Here is a 23,653-nt window from a genome sequence, read left to right on the forward strand (position 1 = left end):
GTTTAAAAATATTATTCTGAAAAGCAATGCACAGGGGTGCCAAACAGGTGCATGGCCCAAATGTATTTGATTACCTCTGATCTAGGTAGATGATATTTTTCAGAATTCTTGAGATAATGCAAGTATAAATAAAACACTGCACAAAAACTTAGAAATATTGTTGAAGTCCTCCTGAAATGTGATATCACTGGGTGTATTTCTAGTAAATAAGCACTATACTGCTCACTCTCCCTTCCATATCACCTAGAAGACTAATGAGTATGGAACAGGTGCTTAATAAGTATTTGTTGATTTTTAGTTTAATTGAATACTAAAATTGCATCTCTTGGGAGTACCTCTGCTAAAAAGAACCTGGAAGTTAATCATCTTTTGTAACTTCTAGGTGACAAGGGTGTCTACTACATTGAGAATCAAGTCAGCCACAGTCTCATTGTTACACAAATTTAAGGAAGAAGTGGATTACCTACAATTCAGCCATTTGGTAATCTCAGATGATGTTGTGCCCTTGGCAAAGGTCATCATGAAAAACTTCTAGAAGTAATGTTAAAGTGGAGGCTTTCTTTCTCCTTCTCTCTTTTGTAGTAACACAATGCATCTTCTAAGACCTCCAGACAACAGCCAGAACCTCATTATGAAGCTATTTCACTTCTGAACCCCAAGTGGAAAAGATAAATATCCAACATGACAGTATCGGCAGGTTCCCAGCCTGAGAATCACTCTGCCTTCTGGTCAGGGGTGTTGGCTTTCACAACTATATTACAAACTTCTATCAAACATGTATTGAACACTTGTGACACATAAAACAGCCTTTTCACAAAAAGAAATTACAGCTGTCAGCTTGCATCTGAGTAGCCCCAGATTTAAAAGCTGATTGAAAGTACCTGTGTAAAGAACCATTAGTTACTAAAGGTGAAAAGTACAAGCTGATTTATTCTCTGGGAGGTTTGCTTTTTTTTTTTTTTAAACACAAAGGGAAGGGATTATTTTCATTTCTTCAAATTAGATTGTTCACATTAATGCAATTATTGGCTACATTTTAAAAAGTCAAGTGATCTTGCCTCAATAGTTGTGCAATGATTATATAAGGGATTTCTGGATTGTCTACTCCATGCTTGCCCGAATAATTTTGCATAGTGAACAAAAGGCTATTGCTATTCACAATTCACAATCACTTGGATCTGGGATTTTCAGATAAAATACAAGCTTTGTGGTTCTGAGAAATGCAGCAACACAGATGTCAGGATGATACTTTCAACTACACAGATATCACTGGATAACCGAGTGGTAGGGGTTGATCTACACTAGAATAAATTATTTATTGTTAAATGGCCCTACAGAAAAGTTGATAACAAGAACAATTTTCCCACTTATAGCAATTTTCCCACTTATGGCATCATTTGAGCTATAAGATACTATACTAAGGGGGCCAATAATATTGAAGGAAACAAGGATAATTTAGTTGCCACATAAACTTGCAAAATACCCTATGTTTAAAAAGACTTTTGCCGTAGTGGAGAATAATTTATATTCTCTCTCTAAAGTTGCTGGGTGGCACAATGCATAAAACACTTGATAGGGAGTCAAGATTACATAAATGCAGGAGTGTGCTAATAAATGTTTAACAACAATTTCTACAAAAATAAAAAAGTACAATACATTCTTAAATTTAATCCGCATTATTGAAAAATTGTTCTATCACTTTCTTAAACTTAGAATTGGGAAGATCTAAGTTCAAATCCAACTTCAGATACATAATAGCTGTGTGACTCTGGGGCAAGTCACTTAACTCTTATCTCTTCAACTGTAAAATGGAAATAATAACAGCACCAATCTACCTTATGAAAATTTTTTTAAATGAGATAATAAATATGACACACTTAGCACAGTCTCTGGCACACAGGTTTTCTAAAAGTCATTATTATTATCAAATTTAGAAAATCAAGAAAAACATATCTACAGCTGATTAGTTGCAGCTGCTGATTTCTAAGATATAAATGCTTGCCCTACAAATTTAACACTTAGCACACCTTTTCAAGGCAGCAGTTAAAGTCAGCTCCAGCACAATAATGCTCAGACACTAACAGTATGGTCCCTGGCAAGCCATTTCACTTTCAGATGCCTCAGTTTCCTCATCTATAAAAAGTGAATAATAATAGTCTCTATCTCATAGTATTATAAGGAGAATCAAATATGTATGTATGTGTAAATGTATATGGATGCATATAAACACATATAGATAAACATATACATATATAATATATGCATATATGTGTGTATAATTATATAGATATAATATTAGGGGGTCAAATCAATGTAAAAGTCTATGCCTTCAAAAAAATTGCAATAATCCTCATGCTACTATGATGACATAAGTAAAATAGTCTAGAGCATCAACATTCATTGATGTCGGTGTAGTAGATAGCATCATCCTGACATCTGCTACATTTCTCAGAACCACAAACTTATATTTTACAGACCTTAAAGCAATATAGAAATACAAGTAATTACATGCTGCTCCAACATTTACAAAGCCCTTTCACCCCCCCCCACCCCAACAATCATGTAGGGTAGATGACTTGCTCAGGGTCACATGGCTGGAAAATATTAGAGCTGGAATTCAAAATCCCTTCCTCTGACTTTGACTAGTGCTTTTTGTACTATAACGTGCTGTCAGCTCACACTCCCCTATAATTTTAGATGTGGAATGAATCTTTCAAATGATTTAGTCTAACCTCTTCTTATCTATGAAGAAACTGAGAACTTGAAAAGTGTAGTATTTTGTCCAAGCTCACAGATCTAACAAGTGAAAGAGCAGAATCCTGCTTATTGACTCTTTAATTCAGTGCTCTCCAAATGATACAGTATTGAAAAATGCTTCCTATTAAATAAAAATAAAAGCTGCAGTTAAATTAGTAAGAATTCTGATGACTTTAAGCTAAATTTTGTTGAGTTTTTTAGTAATCAGAAGCTTAAAGATTTCTTTATTCTTTTCATTTAATCTCAGGATCCTTTTGGTGTTCCAAAGATGTCATCTATAAGATTTCTTCTTGTGGTAAAAGTTATAGGAGTGAAGACTGTATAATAACTATTCTTCATTGAAATAAATCCTAAAATAACTAGTGAATAGCAAAAGGGAATTGATAACTATGTAGCTACATATTTGTTGGGACTATAAATAAAAATACTCAACACAGAGTTAACATAATATAGGATACTTTAAGAAAGTATCCTATATTATGTTAACTCTTCCTTTCTCTTTTTACTTTCTTTCTCCCCCACTCCACTCCAATTAATCAAGAAGCATTTAAGTACTTTTAAAGACTGTGCCAGGTTCTGCTAGGCACTGGTGATTCAAAGCTAAAAATAAATATCTATGCCTTTAAGGAAATTATGATAGTCTGCACTACTGTTTTGATACAATAGTATAGAGTCCCAAGACAACTCCACTTATTTTTAGAAGGAAGAAGGAAAAGAAGGAAGGAAAGAAGGAAAGGAAGAAGGAAGGGAAAGAGAGAGGGAGGGAGTGAAGGAGGAGAAGAAGGAAAGAAAGAAAAGGGGAGTGAGAAGAGAAAAAAGGAATGAGGGAAGAAGGGGGAAGAAAAAGATGAAGAGATGAAGGTATGTTCTTTCTTGTTCTTGATTATATGCTTAACCTTTAATTGGTTATCCTTAAAATAGTTACATGCCTAATCCTATATTCTTTTAAATTCATCCTTTACATGTTCATATGACTTCACATGAAGTCAAATAAGTTTTATTAAACTAAATGATAAAATTTTAAAGCAATCTGAAATATAGGATGTCAATGACTTGACCTATAATTATTAAAACCTTAGGGGGGAAAGTTATGATTGGTAGCTGATGATGTTATCACTGAGACAGATACCTAGTGATTTTACAGTTTATGGCTTTCTAGTTAGTAAGGTCTATTGAACCCATCAGTTTAAATTCAAGACTAAGAATTGATCCAAATCACTGGAGATGAAAGATTAGTACACAATGTCAAAGAGAGTTCATTCAGTTGCTACTGGTGAGGACTAGCATTCTCTGCCTGATACATAATATATATTAGGTTGGGAGAAAGACTCTTATACTTCTCTATTACTTTATAGTTGTGTATACCAATTCTGCCATGAAACACAGGCTTCAACCTTTCAATATTTTTTATGTATTTTTTCAAATGCTGTGAAATAAAGATAAAACCCCTGCTAGCAATGTATACTGAGGCATAAGGAGGTTTCTTGCAATAACTTGTTTCTGCTGGCACATTGATTTATTAATAAAATGTACTGGAAAGTAGACCCTTTCTTGGGAAGCCCCATTTGAGCTATTTAAAGTTTAAGGAAACACAATCTTTTTTTTTTCTTTCTACAAAGAAAAATTCTGCTCAGTCAAATGGGAACTAGTGTTTGAGTCACAAAAATACTTATATGATTTAGATTAAATATTGCCTTCCATTTCCTGGAAGCACTAGAACCAATTGGGGAACAATTTTATACATTCCTACCTTTTTAAACTGATGCTTTAAAATGCTAGCACTAAGATTATTAGTTGTGAAGAGCTGCTCTGGGGGCTTTGTCTCCTTTGAAGACTCTTAGGCCTCACATTAAACTTTAAACCTTAACTCCTGGATGTTGGGCAAATTTTCTTATATTTGAAACTGAATAATATTTAAAACCTACCTGTGATGTGAAGCATCTAGCACAAAGTTTAAATTATCTCTGAACTGCCATTAAAAATGGCAGTTAGAAGTAATTTTTTTATTCTCCTCCTTTATCAGTCTCACTTTTTGGTACCTTTAAAATACTGGATGGCAGTTTGGAAAAGATTGGACTTCAACTAATGCTTCATAATTTTGCAAATAATAAGCTCCAAATGAATATATAATTTAGATATTAAAATTACAAAACAAATTAGATCTAATAAACATTAATCTAAGTATAGAAGGAAAGTTCACCTAAAATAAAAATTATTTTGTCCAGATAAATTCAATACTAAGATTAAAAGGGAAATAATTAACTGGAAGAAAAATCTTTGAAGCAACTGATAAAACTTTTCCAAGATAGACAAATAACTAATTAAAATGTATGAGAATAAAAGCTATTCCCCAGTTGATAAAGGATCCAAGAATATGAACAGGCAATTCTCAAGGGAAGAAACTAAGGCAAATGAAAATTAAAGTGATTCTCAGATGCTACCTCACTCAAAGATGGCCACAGGAAAATTGTAAGTGTTGGAGAGCTATGGGAAAACTGTCATGCTAGTATACCGTTTATGGGTCTGTGAATGGGTATATCTATGCTAAAAGAGCAAATTGGAATTATTCAGAAAGTTACTAAAAAGTGCTCTTTGACTCAGCTATATCATAGTGATGTATATCCTAAAGACATCAAAGAAATAGGAAAAAGTCCTATAAGTATAAAAGTATTTATAAGATTTTTGTGTAGTGGCACAAAACATCAATAATAACTGGAAATTAAAGATATGAAGCTTGACTAAATAAATTATGGCATGTTAACATGATGACATGCTACTGTACTGAAAGAAATTAAGAAATAAATGGGGTCATAGAAACATGAAAAAACTTATATGAACTGATGCAGAGTGAAGTAAATGGTACTATAATGATTTCTATTATAACATCAAAATTTAAAAATTAACATAAACTGATGAAGAATGGAATAGGTAGAACCAAAACAATTTACATAACAATAGTTATTTGTAAAGACAAAGAACTTTGAAAGCTGTAAAAATTATGATCACTGAAATGACTTTCCATGAATACAGAGCTTATGTTGAAACATATTACTTGCTTCCTGACTAACTGACAGTTGATGGATTTAGGATGCAGAACGAGACATGCATGGTTTTATATACAGCTAATGAAGGAATTTGTTTTGCTTGACTGAAAATATTTGTTAGAAGGAATTTGTTTTTCTATTCTCTTTTGTCAATAGTGGGGCATGTAGGGAAAATTGATTTATGTTAAATTTTAAAATAGAGAGGTGGGGGCTACAGGTACATATTAATGCATGTTCTTTCAGATAAGGCTATTGTTATAGTGTTCATTTTGCATTTGTACTTAGTACAAGAGGACCTTCAGGGGGTGCTATAATCTGGAAATGTTTATTATATGAAAAAAGCCAATAAAACATTTTTTAGGAAGAACTATTCTAAGATATTCTTGTCTAAAAATTTTCCATAAGACTCCATTACTCGTCTGCCCCCTAAGTCTAGTTTGCTTATATGAAGACACCCCAATGAGACAATTTCAGTAATAATCACCTATTAGCTGAAGAATATCTGGCACAGTTTTAATTATGGTTTTATTGATTTTTATATAACAATGCTGGGCATCATCTTATTAAAAGCACAGCAGGGCTATTATGTCAATTGTTTTTATAGGACCCCAGAATTATCCAATCACAAAATAAAGTAATTGAACAGTTGGGAAATATATAACAGCCTTCAAAATATTTATAAACAAAACAGACTACTGTACCTTTTAACATAAGCAATTAATTTTATATTGGGGCATCTTAACCATTTACATTCAGACCTTTTGGCAATCAGGTGAAGTCTATTAACACCTTTTTAGAACAATATTTTTAGGCATAAAATAAAATACATAAGTTTATAAAGGAAATCAATTACATTGAAATAAAGATGTTATTTTTTTTCATCCAAGTTCATGGACCCTCCTGAAATCTACTCACAACTCTCTTGGGGGCCAGTGAACCACAAATTAAGAAATCCATATTATATATATTGATTGCCTTGCCCAAAGAAATACATTCAAACCCAGAGAAGGCTTTTTCATTTTATAAAGCTCTTCATTTATATTATTTTTACAGATATCTAATGTCCTAGTCTCAGAGAGTATGAATTAACATTCCTGACTAGTTAAATTTCCTAGCAAATCAAAATATAGAATATGTAAACAGATGTTTAGCCTCTAATAGCTCTTGTCCTGGCATGACACTACTTTGGGAATAAATGTCCCTTTGATAGACATTTTCTTTCCATGTATTCTCTGATTCTATTGAAGAGAGTAAAATCTTCATATTTTTACATAAAATTAGACAAAAGTAGACAGATAATTCACTAAGAGCAAACATTTCCTTTTGTAAGTTCTCACTTATTAAGTCAAATTCTAAACAACAGAACCTTCATTTTTCCTTTTCCAATCAATAGAATTCCATTTTACTCCTTCCCACACCTCAATTACACAAATGCATGCAGACCCACAGGCATACTCACCTGGATGCCAATCAGAATGCCTTTTTGTGGTATCTTAAATCCTGTGGAAAGCATTGCCTTCAGGAAGGCCATATGAATATTTTCACCAAAGCAAGCAACCTGTTAGAGATAAGATAAGATGATTAATATAATTTAACAATTTAAGACAATGTGCAGGAATAGCAGAGAGAGATCATCAGGGAATGCTCAGGGAATCCCAATCAACCTTCCAGTGGAACTAACTATGATTTCATCAATATCAATAACTACTGGTAAGAAAACTTTTATCAAAGCATATCAGCAACTTTTCTATAATTTATAGTATTAGAAAGGTATATGAGGCACAAGATTTGCCCAGGGTCACATAGTCAGCAAAACACGTTACATAGTCAACAAAAAAGAACATAAACCTTGATTCTAATGTGTATATGTGTGTGTATGTATACATATATCTGTATATACACATATATGTGTATACACACATGTATATTGTATATATATACATCTATAAATATATATATATATAATATGAAGTACTATAGTATAAAACCATATATGGAGAACCTCCCATCTCATGCCTCTCAAAAGAAATAATCAAAGAGAAAAAATAACATTTGGATTAGCCATGTTTCTTTTAATTATTTAACTTAGGTTGCCCATGCTCTAATGGTCATGAGATTCTAATCCAGACATAGCCAAGACAAAGGTATCATATAGTTTTCATTAAGCAAAAATAAAGAAATAATCACTTATTTCTCTACTCAAAAGTATACTAGAAATAAAAAATACTGTAACAAGTGATTTATTTAGTCACAGATCATAGTCTTTGATTTGTTGTTATTTGTTTTTTGTTCTCAAAGAGAACCATCACATCAAAGAGGTGGTGCTATGACACGCAAGTGAATTGGATTTAAGTGAGGGAGGACTGTGCAAAGTCACCTGCCTCACTTTCCCTACCAGAACCATCTCAGTCCAGTGGCCAGATATAGATCAGGAAGACTGGAAATGGCTCTAGATGAAATGAAGACCTTGGACTTTTTAAGCTAAGATCTTCAACAGGCCTCTGATTTACTCTACAAGTAAATAAGTGATCTGTATTCTAATGTTAATGTGATAATATACAAATAACAGTATTATTATGCTCCCTATGAAATAATGCACAGATGAAGTAGCAATATAATTTCTGTTCAACTAGGCAAACAACATTAAATATTCCTTATAGAAAATTTTCAGATAAATTTAACTGAAGATAAATTCACTGAAGTGGAAAAAGTGTTTGAATTTTTTTAGGGGAATGAATCAAAATATCTTATTGTCAATATTAAATAATATTGAATTTCCTAAAACTAGCCCCAAATTGGCATAATATTGTACATTAGAAATGTACTTGAAGCTCTGATGTAACATTTCATAAAATGCTAACTCAAAGGTATACTACATGGTAGTTAAAAGCAAAAGTGACATTCTAAAGAACAAACACAATTCTGTACAAGATGACAATTTGTCTGCTGTGCCCCTTATCATTGTCTGGTTCTTCAAAATTACTAAAGAATCCTGGAATCTAAATTTGTATTTTGAGTAACTGGTTCCTCAATACCAATGGGATATATTCTAAACTAAAACACTGGCTGCCAGTCCAATGACTTCAACAAAAATCAACAATCAAACAAATATTTCCAAATCGTCTACTATTTTTAAACATTTTATTTGTGACTTTATATATATATATATATATATATATATATATATATATATATGGAAAGCAACATATATATATGTGTATATGTGTGTACCTCTATAACATGTGTACATATTTAAATATAATACAGCTAGGATGTGATCAAGTCAAAGGATAAAACTAGAAAAAAATATTCTTAAGTATAAAGAGGAAGTATAAAACTCATAGAAAAGGTAACACTGAAGCTGGAGCTTGAAGGAAGATCATAAGAGGAAGGAACGTGGAGGAAACTGGTTCCAGAATAATAGACTGCAAGAACACACAGAGGCAAGAAAGCATAGGGCAAGACCAGGCTTTTCCAGAAGCCCAGTTTCACTTTAACATATAATATATGAAAGGAAATGGAATGAAGAAGGAAAAGCAGATTGAAACTAGATTGGACAGGGTCTCACAACCCAGAGTAAGGAGTATGCATTTAATTCTTTATGCAATGAGAAAACCACTCAAGATTTTTGAACAAGAAATTGATGTGGTCCGACCTATACATTAAGAAAATTATTTTGGCAGTAGTGTGAAGAATGGATTGGAGAGAAGAGATACTGAAGGCAGGAAGAGAATGTATATCAATAGTTCAGGTGGGAGGTAATGAAGAATGAAAGAGGGAGAATGACATTGCACAAAAAGAAGAGGGTGTGGATAAAAAGATACTGCCACAGTAGATTAGATATGGGATTTCAGGGAAGTCAAAGATAATTGCAAGGTTTTGAGCTTGACAGACTGGGAGAATGGTAGTAACACTAATAGAGAGAGAATTGAGGACAGGGAGAAAAGTTTGCATGGGGAAATGACAAGTTTAGTTTTGAATTGGATAAATTTGATGGACTAGTATGACATCTAGGTGGAAATGTCCAACAGATACTTGAAAATGCAGATTTAAGAGTTCAGGGAAGAAATCAAAGCTAGATTTGGAAATAATATATGTCGATATATTTAAGCTAAGATCTTCAGCAATTAAGAGTGAATGGGATTATCAACAAGTTTAGAGTGAAAGGAAAAGATAGAACACATAGTAGTAAGAAGAAATTGAACTATCAAAGCAATTAAACATAAGGGAGAAAAGAGCATCAAGAAGTGAGTATTCAGCACTTGAAGAAAGGATAATTAGGTTGGGAGGATTGGATGGGGGAGTCATTTGAATATGGCTTAAATTAAAAAGTAGTTAGTGACTTTGGAGAGGGCAATTTTGGAGAAGTAGCAGAGAAAGAATTAAATCAGAGGTAATGAAAAAGTGAGCAGATAGGAAGGGTGTGGATATGATAAGTGTAAATTATTCTTTTTAAAAGTCTAGTAATGATGGAAAAAGGAGATGTATAGACTAAGGAAGTAGAAAATTCAGGGAAGGTTTTTGTAGTCTTTAAGAAAGGCCAGAGAATATTCATAGGAGTATTGAGACACAGAGATATAGACCCTGAAGAAGCAAGGAGAGTAAGAGGAGTGAGAGGAATAGTTAAGAAAAAGAGCTGAGAGAAATTTTAAGAAAAAACAAAGTCCTAGCAGATATGAGAAAAGATATGGTTCGAGGGCAAAAAAATGGAGAGATTAACATTGGCAAAATGACCTCATTTTCAGAAACAAAAGGAAAGGATGGAAACCTTGTTTCAGATGTAGTAAGGTTTTGAAGTACAAAGAAGAATAGATTAGGGAGCCCACAACATATGGTTTCAATGAATGAGGTCATCTGTAGCATTGAAAACTGAAGTTGGAGGCTTAAGGAGAGAAAAGATTCCAAACTGGAAAATAAAGGAACTTCATCAATAAAGAAGAACTAGGAAGCCTAGATCAATGGTCAGATTTCCCAGAAGGATTACTATTGGCATGCACCTTACCATTAAGGAAAGTAAAATACAGCTTCTTCACCAAGGGCAGAGGTTGATTCAATCCCAAACAAGACATTTGTGAGACAAAATGTCTCTTTAAAGAATAATTGAACTTTTACTAAACAAGACTTACTCTTATTTTAGCTATGAGACAGACCTTCCAACATCTTTCTTTATGATACTTGTGAATATAGATCTTTCTAACTCATAAGAATGATCTCTTTTATGAATAAAATATTATCCACTTCCATCTGCAAAAATTGGCTCCATTTCTAACCCTTTCATATTCTCATCAGCTACAGAAACGTATGTCTGGAGGCAGAAAAGACATGAGGGTATTTTCTTTGACCATTAACTCTGAAAACAGATAGGCCACTTCACAGAAAGCAGCACTAATAGAAAACAGATCTTTCAACGCATTGAAAACTGGACTGATTGAACACAGACCTACTACTGTATTACCCCAAATACCCAAGCTTAACCTGAAAAACTCCTTGTACATAATGGAAACATGGAATGATATCATTAATTTAAAGTTCGGTTCCCCAGCCTATTAGTCTTCAGCAAAAATTTGATTGCTTTTGGGGAAATTATTATAAAATATAGCAAAGGGACTAAAGCAATGACCCTCTGTTCTACCTGACATGTCTAGATTAACCATCTTTATTTCCTCTACTGTCTCTATTTCATTGATTTCCTGCTTATTTGTAACTATGCAACCATAAAAATATCATATATTAGATACAATTATTTTTTTCCCCTTCAGCAAATGCTTCATTCACATAAAGGGTAAATATCCAGACTCCACAGTTTGATGTTGCCACTTTGATGTGCAGTGATGAGAATTTGAAATTTGAACTGGTATATCTGTCAAATATTAGGTGATTCATAAAATGCACTGACACTGACATGTAGAGAACTTTCCAGAATAAGACAGCTTTTTCCAAAAAATGTATTTTGCACTCATAAAAAACTCTCCCCCACTCAAAAAAAAAAAAAAAAGAAAGAAAAAGAAAGAAAGAAAGAAAAGAAAAACCCTTAGAAAGAGTCCCAATACAAGTGAAGGGGGACATCCAGTGGTCAGTTCCATTATATTGTTTTTTCCAGATAAATCTTCCTGGGACTTATGGATTGTAAATGTGTATAGATTCTTTTCAACAATTTTTAGGCTTTTGCATATATTAGCATAATGCACTCAATTTATGGAGTTGAATATACCTATTGTTAAACTCCTAATATTATTAAGATTAATTTAGTACAAAAGGTTTTTAGAACAGGGATGTGAATTTTTTTTTCCTGCCAAAAGTAATTTAGATACTTATTTCTCTGGCCATACAAAAATTATCAACTAATAGAACTCAAAGCAGTGAGAGGCTGTTGTATCTAGCTTTCAGCTCATCATCGCCTATAATTGCCTTAGCAAACCATTTCCCAGGTCTTATTTGGTGTGCAAGACAGACATTGCCTACCCCTATTTTAGAACTTTATAATAAAGGTACGTGAGCTTTTCTGTATAACTTATAATAAATACTTGGAAGCATAAAATTTTATTGAGATATCTAGAAGTAAATTAGAAACATCATTCACATATGGAAAAATAAGAGTTAAGAAAAATAACTTGGCTAAGCACGTATGGATATTAACATTAAGGAGTTTAAGAGTTATTCTAACTACAAACAGCATTTGTGTTCTCTTTTTTATTAAGCACATTACTAGCTCATAAGTCCAAGTCTTATAAATCAGGTTAATAATAATGATGTTGATGATTATAATGGTGACAGTGGTAAAAATGGTGATAATAATGATAATAGTAAGTCTAAAGATTATTAACTAAGTACCTCTCCAGTAGAAGCCATTTCACATCGTAGAATGGGGTCTGCATCTCTTAATCGGGGCCAAGAGAACATTGGGGCCTAATGAAAAATAAGGAAATAGAAAGATAAGAAAAAAAGATAAAAGAAATAAGTGCAACAAGTCATTTCTCACAGAATTCATTTAGGACATAGTAGATACATCAATATCTCATTGGTGAAGGCTACTAACTTGAAAGATTACTATAAAATTCAGTTCCAAGAATTTTCTGCGTTCCTGGCCAAAAATATGGGTTAAATGATCACAAATTCTTTCAGTAATAGGGCCCTTGTGACCAGTCCATGCCAAGGTTTCTAATCTAGCCTACACAGAAATTTCTCCCAAACAATGATTTAACACAAAGTCTGTTGGGCATCAAACTCCTAAGACAAAGAGTTCAAACACTTTTTTTTTTCTTAGTAGGGCTTTTAAACATTCATCTCCATGTTCTGATGTTTCAGACTTGGAACTGGTAACCTTGCCAGAAATGGCTGTCTGTGAGCTGACTTCTAAAACATTAAACAGTTGCTGACACCTCTTTAAAAGCTTTAGAAAACATTCTGTTTACAACTATTTCTGCCAAGAAGTTTCATGTGATATGAAGAGATAAGAGATTCTTTTTTTTTACTTTATTAGTGAAATTTACTTTGAAACCCAATATTTATTTCTCATTTATGCAATACATAGTGCCTATTTTTATCCTAAACTGAGCATCTAACTCATGAGAAAACATCAAAATCCAGGAACAATTTAGCTTATAAATTCCAATCCCAATCATGGGTCACTGGTTATACCCCAGGGAACTAATTTGGTATTTCTTAAGCTCAGTTACCTCAACTTCAGAATGGAAATTTTACTAGTAAACATCTACCCACCTCATGAGGTTGCTGCTATAGTAACCACTAATGAGTAAATAGGAGATAATTTGACTATATAATTTTAATAACAAAAATTGCATTTCTAGAGCACTTTAAAGTTTACACACTGCATTAATATGTCCCCCTAAAATGCTAAATGATAACTATTTAAAAAGGGAAAAGAAAAAGAATACTTTTTCCAGAAATATTGGCCCTTTTTGCTAATGGTAAAATAAATTAAGATATAGATGCTGACTAACATATACACGTATGTATGCATGTTTTTGACCATATCACTAATTGAATTGGTACAGGAAAACTCCTAATGATGATGTTCCCCTGACCAGTATAGCATTTCCATAACTTATAATCTTGGAGAGTTGCCTGGAGTAATGAAATATTAAATAGCTTTCCCCATGTTCATGCAGACAGTAACTGTTAGAAGCAAGAGGTGAACCCTAATTGTCCTCTTTCCAAGGTTCCCTGTACCCTATAGATGTACAGACAGAAATGTCCCCAAAAGTGTTTAATACAGTTTTAAGTATATATGTATGTTGCATATGTTCTTTTATTTTTTGTACATAAATCCATATACATGTTTGTATGTATAGTGTATGCACATATATTTGGTTGTAAATTATATGCATTATAGAAGTACATGTATATAGATATGAATATATACATGAATCATATATAAAATTTTTCTGATGATATTCTTCATCTTGAGTTAAGAGATAAGATGATGTCATGATGAAGCCATTGTGTACCATTAATAAAGCAGCTTAAATTACATTCCCTTTAATTTATTTATCTGTCATGAATCACAATCAAGACAGGAGTCTTAGCCATAATCCATATATATAATATGTGAATGTAATATATATGCACACACACATCCATATATATGTACATATGTATGTATAGTATGCATAAGAGGGAGAACATAAATTTTTAAAAATTCATATATCACATTTTCAAATAACAAAATATATTTCACTCCCTCCCCAAAGAAATTTCACAAATTACAACTCATTGACGGAGCTCTGTCAATTGAATAATTGAAGGGCTCTGTAATATAATTTATAAAAAGAATATGCATTTTTCCTTGAAATATGAATACTAAAACAGTGATGTTCTTTCTGTACTTATTACCAAAAGATTTCAACTGTCACCCTTCAAATATTGTTTAATTTCTATAGTTATACTGAATGAAATTTTTCTTTCTAGCTCTTATGGCTCAGTTTTGTTAGTCTTACTCATATTGACATACTAATAATTTATATAGATTTATCCTATATCCTGAAATTTTACTGAAGTTTTTAATGATTATAATTAATTTCTAACTTGATTCTTTAGGATTAAGTGCACCATTACCATTATATAGCCTACTTATTAACATTTTATTTAAAAATTTTACATCAATGTTTATTATGAGTATTTGTAGTTTTTTTTTTGTCTGCTTCTCCAATAGGCTTCTCCAATGTACAAATATCCTTGTATAAACAAGATATAAACAGGATTAATTGGGGGTAGTCACAGTTGGAAGGCACTAAGATTAAGGAGAAATACAATAGACTTTTTGCAGAAGGTAGGATTAAAATATATATAAATATGTTTTATATATGTATACACATATACACACATGTATGTGTATATATTTATATGTGTATACACAAATATATGTGTTTTTTTAATTACCTTAATAGCAACATAATCAGCTGGAATTATAGGCTGATTTAGTGTAGGAAGATTTGTCTCATCAATGTTTTCTCCAATCATCACTTTCGTGGCCACATCAATGAAGTCCACTCCAAGAGTCTTCGATACAAAGGGGAATGATCGGGAAGCACGCAAGTTACATTCTATCACCTGGCGTTAAAGATGAAATGGAATGAGGTGATGAAAAAGGAAAGATAAGGACAGTAATACATATCATATCACATAACCTGAAATGCCTAGGGATCATGATGAATCAGAGCATGTAAACTTTTAATATAGTCTAAATTTATGAAGGCTAACCTAGTTCCCATTTCTTTAAATGGCATTCAAAACCAGCCCCTTTTTTTCTTATGATCTAATAGCACACTAATAGGTTTACTGGCAGACAGCAATTTTATAAACTTGCTATACCCTCAAAGTACCACATTGCATGGACAGATCACACTTACCATATAATGTAAGTCAGTGTGTTTAACAAAGCCATGAATGACATATCAATGGCACAAAGAGCAAATGCATCAAACAAGGCAGGTATTCCATAGTTAGCATTATCCCATTTATAGATATAAATTATCAATAATCTCAGTGACTCTATAGTTCATGTCCACAGAGAAATAGAATATCTGTGGTACCTGAGCTGATCTGTTTAACACTGCAATTATAAGTTGTTATAAATCTCAAAAACAGCCATAACAATTCTTACCAGGACATCATTTCCTCTCACAAGAAACTGCACATTGAATGGCCCAGAGATAGCAAAGGCCTTTGCAATTTTTCTGGTGGCGTCTTTTACCTAGGGTGAAGGGATAAGAAAATGTTATAATAATATCATTGTATACAATATACAGCATTAACAAAGCCACTTGATTAAAGCATATTTCCTTAACCCTTTAATTTCCTCAATTCATAAGTTCTTGATAACCTTATCTATGATCCTTCTCATTACTGATAAATATCAGACACCATGGCCAGTGGAAAGACTATGTTAATTTATCTAATATTACCTTTCCTCTGTCACACAGACAGCTGTTTTCTCTAGATTTAACTTTGATAGCTGAGGACTTTTTAGTTTAGAGATATTCCAGTACCAGAAGATATAGCCCAAACTCCTTCTCAAAAGCTGACATTTCACCTGAGAAGTTTAGGTCCTGGGAGTACAAGGTACTAAAAAAAAAAAAGTCAGGACACTTTTCTTTTATGTTGCATCCTTGAACCAGATAATTGCCCTGTCCTATGCAGGAGATAAGCTATGATGGGTGGATAGGGTGGAAAGGAAGCTGCATTCCTCTGTAGGAAGCTCTCAGTGTCACATACATGTTGTATGAATCTGGCTAGAAATCTGAGGTAGCCGGGACAAGAGAGAAGATTAATGAAAGGGAGACATGGGCTCTTCACATATTCCCTTTTTGAGGGCAATGCACCAATTTAATGAGAAGATGTGGATCACTTCCAGGGACTGAGTTCTGGGAAACTTGGAAAATTAGTTCTTGGGATCATTATTCTGAAGCTGGGACATATTTGAAATAGATACATTTTTGTGTAGTACCATCGTTGTCTTGAGCTATTTACTCAATCTGATATGTCCAGGAATCATGTGACTTTCATCACAGCAAAATACTTTAGAATAGAAGATAAAGAAAGCAGGACAGTCTGAAATATTATACTAAGCAAACTAGATATAATTTAACAACTGAAGGCTAATGTTAAAGGAAATCAGCTTTGAGAAATTCCATATAAATATAAATTATAGTTTAAAATAGTCACGTATGATTTTTACTTTCTCTTACATAAGATGTAAGTTATCTATTGAATCAAAATATTCATACTTGGGAAGGATTTTAAGACATTTAATAAAACTGAATTTATGTTTGAAAGGAGGAGGAAAAGAAATAGTTTTTCTTTAAATTTTCTTAATGATCCTGAGAAACAAATTTGCTCCAAAACATTCTACAGAATTATCCACAAGTTTTTTGTTTGTTTGTTTGTTTTTGTTTTTTAAAGAGGGAATCCTCCATTAAATCATCTAGAATATCAAAGAGTATTTCTGGAAAACATGGACAAGAATTTTCAAAGAATAAGTAAGGTAGAGGCTCTATAATTATCATAAATACAGGGAATATCTATATATTGATCAAAGCACAATATCAATGTGTATTACATCACTACACATTATGTAAAATGTATTGATATCTTTACATTTGATTTAAATCCTCGCATCATCATATAATTATAACCTTTTCAATGGCTCCTTGACTGATGGTTTGTGTTGGTAGCATCAAAGTGGCATCTCCTGAATGTACCCCTGCATCTTCCACATGTTCAGAGATGGCATGAGAAATCACCTAGAACAAAGAGAGAAGAAGATGGGAGACGATTGGTTAAGCACCATTTGTAATAGGGAGAACACCTATCCCAAAGCAATGGGTCTAATTAATTTTTTGGAAATTCCCCACTGAATAGCAAAATAGTGGACCTACACAGTCATAATTGAGAAGTATGTTTTCTTACTAGAGTGTGATGTCACAGATAAAATTGTTCTAAGACTCAGGAAGGCCTGAAAGCAAGTCCTGCCCTTGACACAAGTACAGGTTTTGTACTGTCAATATATTGGTAAAATTTATGAAGATGAGGCTCATGATGAGAACACAAAATACTAAATTCCATGCTCAAAAGGAAGAAATGTAGCAAATGACATAAAAGAGTTATACTTTCTGGTAAGAAAACATATACATTATCATCACAAATGTGAGGACAGAAATAAAGAAGCATTTGGATGATAATGAAAGGAAAGAGAAGCAAGAATATTGTGGAAACATGACTAACCAGATAGAGGATTAGAATGATATTTTCCAAAAACAGAAAACTACTCAAGCACAGAAGCAAAAATATAGTAATAAAGGAGGAATTTTCTGATGGAAACCTCATTCTGCTTTCGCTTTCGATACAGGTCACCTCCTTCTCTGCAATTTATAGTCCTAAAAATCTATTTAGAATCCTTAGAGAACAAAGCTAAGGTCACACAGCCAGTATGAATCAAAGTTTGAACTTGAATCCAGTTCCAGTCTATAAAGACTCTTTATAGATCCAGAGAGAATGATCACTGGGTACAAATAATAGGGAGACAGATAATGATCATTGGGTAAAAATAATAGGGAGACATCCCTTTAGGACTACAAGGGAAATCTGCCAAAACTAGAACAATGAACAAGAACAAACAAAAATGAAATTGAATCAAATTATACATTTAAGTTCTAAAAAGTAAATGGGAAAATTCAAGATGGGGAAGAGATTTGGCTTAACAGAAGCACAGAAAGGGTGCTACATTTGAAGTCAGAAGTTCCAGGGCTTGAATCCTGACATCATTATTTACTTTCAACTTTCAACCTCAGGCAAGTTGTTCCCTTATCTCTCTTAATCTTGATTTCTTCATCCACAGAAATGGAATAATACAATTCTGCAGTTCACAGTTTTTTGTAAGAAAATCAATTTGCAAATCTTTAAGTACTATATAATTTTAAAGTGTTAACAGACTTCACAAGAAAAAAAGGATTGTGAAGGCTTAGTTGATGGCAGCCTAAACATAAGTCAACAAAATCATAGATCTTCCAATAAAGCTAATGTAATCTTGGAGAGCAGTAGTGGTATTAGGTTGGTATCTGGAACAAAAGAGGTCAGAGTCCTAGTTTGTAAAAATTAGCAAAACCATATATAGCATTTAATATGCGTTCTTTGTGACAAATTTTAAAATTTCATGAGGATAAACTAGAGCAAATAAATAAGAGACTGGTAAAGATGGTCAAGAACCTAGAAACTATGACATACACGGAAAAGAATAAGTAACCATCCATGTTTAAGGCTAGAAAAAAGTAAATGAGAATAAAGAGCTCTTCACAATACTACTCCAATATGTGAAAGAGTATCCTATGAAAGTAAGATTTAATTTATTCCATGTAAGTCTAAAGAACAAAACTAGAACTAATGAGTAGAAATAATAGGGGAAAAGATTTCAGTTTAATGAAAGAATGGATTTTCAAATAATTATAGAACTTCAAAATTTGAATGGGATTTCTTATGAAACAGCAAACTTCATTACTGAAAGTGCAGAGTTTGCCTTTTGAAGCTACTATAAACTATAACAGGATTTCTATATGGTGAAAAATGGACTAGCGTCCAAATATATTTTTATTTTCTCAGATGAAACAACATGCTGGTTTTTTTAACTATAAAATGAATAAATGCATTCAACTGAATTCTCATTTTCCTCCAAAAGTTGGAGATAACTAACAACAAACTTGAGCATACAAAGATCTAATATGGTGTGGTAATGTTTATGTCATTATCTTTATCTATTCTACCATACCCAATTTTGCCTTTGCTAACCCAATCAAAGGATCAGAGAAAGTTGGAGAAAAAGCAGAGGCTTCATTTGTAAACATCAGAGCTGCTAAGTATATTTACAACGTCCATTGAAATATGAAAGGAAAACTACAGAAAGGAAATGAAGGAGAATCTATTTTAAAAGAACTCTAACAACAGGATGATAATTAATTCTGAAAATTTTCAAAGGAATTTCTAACAGTTAAGAAAAATAGGAAATATAGCATCTGTGATATCAGCTGGAATGTCAACGAAAAGGTATTTTAATTGTACTAAACTACTTCACTGAGTTTTTAAAAATCTGTTTTTCTAAATCTATCCATGAATTCTAATGTTTGTAACATTTCAAAATTTTGAGATTAAAAAGTAGGAGAGGGCAGAAATATAGGAAGGAGGGCTTGGATTCTTACTCTTCCTTCTTTGCCAACAGCATCCATTTCCACTTCTCGAGCTCCTTCAACAAATTTTGTCAATACCACTGGATGTTCCTATCAAAAAAAAAAAAAAACAAAATAAAATCTTGTAGTTAAAAATACATACCAAGTGAGTGATGTAGCTTATGTGAATACCACTTTGGGGATTTTCAGGTAATACTTAATTTTAAGCACTTCATAATAAATATCTTCTGCAAGAACATAAACATTTAAGGGCAGATAATTAGGTTTTCTCCAGTTTCTAGTGATTGGTGAGCTAAAAATAAATTCTAAAATTGTATATAAAATCTGAAAAAAATATACATTTTATATGGAAAACTTCTGAGCTTCCACAGCCATCAAAATCTCATTGCTTAGCCTCTTGTTCTTGGTTCAGGTTATTTCTTCCAAATAGAGAATCCTAAGAAGGAAGGGAGTTCAGCAACCATCTAAGACAGTCTGAATAAGAATCTTGTTTTAAAAAAAATTAATAACAATAAGTGGTTATTCAGTCTTTACTTGAAGACCTTTAGTAAGGAAAAACTTACTTCCCAAGGTTGTCCATTCTATTTTTGGACATCTCTAATGCTTAAAACATTTTTCTATAAAAGTAGGCTAAATCTTCTGTCTTTGTAATTTATACCCATTTGGTCTTAGAGTTGCCATTAGGTGTTAAAAAAGAAGCTAAATCTCTTTTCATATGATAGTATTTCATGTTTTTTCTAAAAGTAACTATCATGTTTTTTCTAATTCTTCACTTTATCTGGATAAATCTTTCCAATTCCTTCAACTTCAGGTCTTTTTTTTCAAATGAACTATTTAACCCTATTCTGTCTTATGAAATCAGTCTAGGAAAAAATACTTTTACTTTTGATGGTAAGGACATTATTCTGAAATAGGAAAATTTACTAATTATTAGAATGAACATTTGAAATATCCCTTAATGACTAATAAGAGGTCTGTTCTCACTGCAAGGTAAACTGAGTTGATTGTCATAAATCCTTCGGTTCTTTGAATATAAGCCTTTAGTAAGGAGAGCTGTGGCATATGGATTTTCAATTTTAGCGATGTGACTTATGTTTGACCCACAGAGAACTCATGAAGTTTAAGTGTAGATAAAAGACTACATGTTTGGGAGTTCAGTGCAGATAGTCAATGAAATCTAATGTTCTCAGAGAGATGAAATGTAACCAAATATGAGTAGCTGAGAGTTTAGAAACAGAAGGCTTATCTCTATTACTCTCTTTTCTTGAAACATGGAACACATTACAAGAAGTTGGAGTGAAAGGAATTTAAGTTGATAGGAAGAATGGGTCTTCTCTTTCCCTAAACTTCGCATTTAGTAAAGTTGATTCTAGTAATAAATTTTCCTATCAGTTCCCACTTTCAATCAGATCTGAACTGAAAACCCAGAGTGATTGTTTTATTTTTTTTCCCTTCCTTTTACTCAAACACTTAAAATCTCCTCTGCCAGAAAGTTCAGTAAAGGGAAAAACCACTACACAGAAAAGGTGTCTACCTTCATTTGTATGGAAACCATTCACACTCTTAATTCCTCTTTGAAATTCCTCTTCAGCTCCCTTCCAAATTTCATTCACCTAACATCAAACTCTTCCCTGTGTATTTTTTTTTTACCTCGACTAGCTTTTGAAAGCATTTAAAAGGAAAACACTACTTTCATCTTCTACAGTACAAGGTCTACAGATCAATAACCCCACTGGGTAAATCTTAAGCGGATAGCACCAAGGTAATACCAGTGGGAAAAAGAAAAACAAGCAGGCTGCAGAGGAAAGCAAAGTTACCAGAAAATGGTACAAAACTTTATTAATTTACAAATAGAGGAGAGCATCAAAAGAAAAAAAATCAATAAGCTGAGTAGGAGCATTTAGTATAAATTCCCACTGCTGACAAAAGCAAAAACACCCAGTCAGGCTTCAATTAAATTAATAATTTAATTACATTAAATTAAAAACGATAAAATCTTTAATTTTTTTTTATTGAGTACCATTATTGAAAGTTAGCTCAATGTAAAAAGCTCTCCATGCCACAGTTTGGAGGCATCTAATTTATAAGCAATTCAAAAATTCTAAAATAGCTATATGCTTAGAGCTACAAATAGGTAAATCTCTGTTTTGTTTCTTGATGTGCTAAACTCCAGTCACCTACCCTGAGAGGACTACAAGAACTTAACCATAATTGCCTGTGACTGAATTATCTCATTGTACATAGATGAGGCTAATCACCAGAATAAACTTGCCTACAAACATTAAGAAAAAAACAAGAAGGGGGAAGGGAAGGGATGGAAATGGGATGTAATCAATGAAAGGGTGGGAAAGAGATAAAAAATTATACCTGGGAGACCCTAGTTGCTTCTGCTAGAAATTTCTTCATCTCATCCTCAGAGAATACTACATTCATTGCAGACCCACTGTAAAATGGGGAAAAAAAGCAGGTCAGTTTTTCACTTATTGTCTTATTTTGTTTTATGGCTTCAGAAGCAAAACACAAAAGACAGAACCCACTTTGATTCTCAGAACATTTCGAAGCAATTTCTGTAATCCCAATCTCTTATTCCAGCCTAGGCTTTAAAAGAGAGTTCATATGTCTAAAGTAAGTCATTATTCTACTTAATCACTGAAACAACTTCAGTAATATTTTACTAAACATTTTTTTAATTTAGTAAATAGTAAATATTTACTAAAGGGGGCTGGGGCTGAGGGTGGGAGGGAGGAAGACCCTACTGAAGAATAAAAAGACAAAGCCCATGGCTCTATTACATAACCTTCCCCAGGACAGCCCTCTCTGATTCAAGTTTTTAAGGGGCAGACTATGTCTACTTTCTTTAGCAGAAGTTTCTCATTTTTCAACAGAATTCCAGACAGGATCTAATGTACCCTTAACCTGGTTTCATCAGTATATACCACTGGTCTTGGATTTATACCAAAGTTGTGTGGGTATATTTGCCATCAGCTCATTGTCCAAAGGGGTCACTTTATTAGCTCTCTAGGCCCATCAGTCACCATAATAATGTGAACAGAGTGCCACTTCTAAGGCAAAATTGAACCTTTTGACAAAATGTATAAATATATGGTATTTGACTAGGATTTGTTCAACTATGTCCTTTCTTCTAAAAGAGAGCTATCTGAAAATGTGGAATTTATTCTAAAGTCAGAGGGTTTGTGAGGTTTCTTGTTTGTTTGTGATAGAAAAAGAATGAATCTGAAAGAAAAACAAGGGAGAAAAAATGAGCAAGAGAAAGGAAAGGGAAAATGAAGACAAGTAAGAAGTTAGCTTCATTTTTTGCTTTAAAAAACAAACAGTAAAAGGGGCTTTCAAATTCCTTTCTTCCAGTTACTTTCCCAACTTATTCCAGATTTCTGCAGTAAGTACTTCCAATTTTTTTCTTGTTTTCTGGATAAATCTTCAGGTGGTCATAAGGGTTGAAGGGTGCAGTGTAGGTCAAAAAATAACACTATAAGTTCAGTAAAAAAGTGAAGCAAATAAAAGCCAGGCATACTGAGAAAAAATTGTGAACAGAAAGGCAAATAAGAAACCATTAGCCTTTGCCATATTTAAGCACCATATTTTCACAAGGTGGGCATAGCAATAGAAATTATATTTATGGCTATGATTTCATAATAA

At 32.7% G+C, this 23,653-nt stretch overlaps 1 protein-coding gene across 1 annotated transcript in view; it reads right to left on the bottom strand.

Moving 5' to 3' along the window:
- CPS1 (carbamoyl-phosphate synthase 1) overlaps nt 1-23,653 on the bottom strand; it is a 150,439-nt gene that overhangs the window by 8,523 nt on the left and 118,263 nt on the right. The window contains exons 28-34 of the mRNA XM_003765961.4: nt 22,364-22,439; nt 20,009-20,086; nt 17,456-17,563; nt 15,925-16,014; nt 15,201-15,371; nt 12,633-12,707; nt 7,261-7,359 (exon numbers count right to left, since the gene is read on the bottom strand). Of these exons, the coding sequence (XP_003766009.1) occupies nt 7,261-7,359; nt 12,633-12,707; nt 15,201-15,371; nt 15,925-16,014; nt 17,456-17,563; nt 20,009-20,086; nt 22,364-22,439 (697 nt within the window). The remainder of the gene's footprint in view (nt 1-7,260; nt 7,360-12,632; nt 12,708-15,200; nt 15,372-15,924; nt 16,015-17,455; nt 17,564-20,008; nt 20,087-22,363; nt 22,440-23,653) is intronic.

The sequence above is a fragment of the Sarcophilus harrisii genome, chromosome 3 (assembly GCF_902635505.1).
Source record: "Sarcophilus harrisii chromosome 3, mSarHar1.11, whole genome shotgun sequence".
NCBI lineage: Eukaryota > Metazoa > Chordata > Mammalia > Dasyuromorphia > Dasyuridae > Sarcophilus > Sarcophilus harrisii.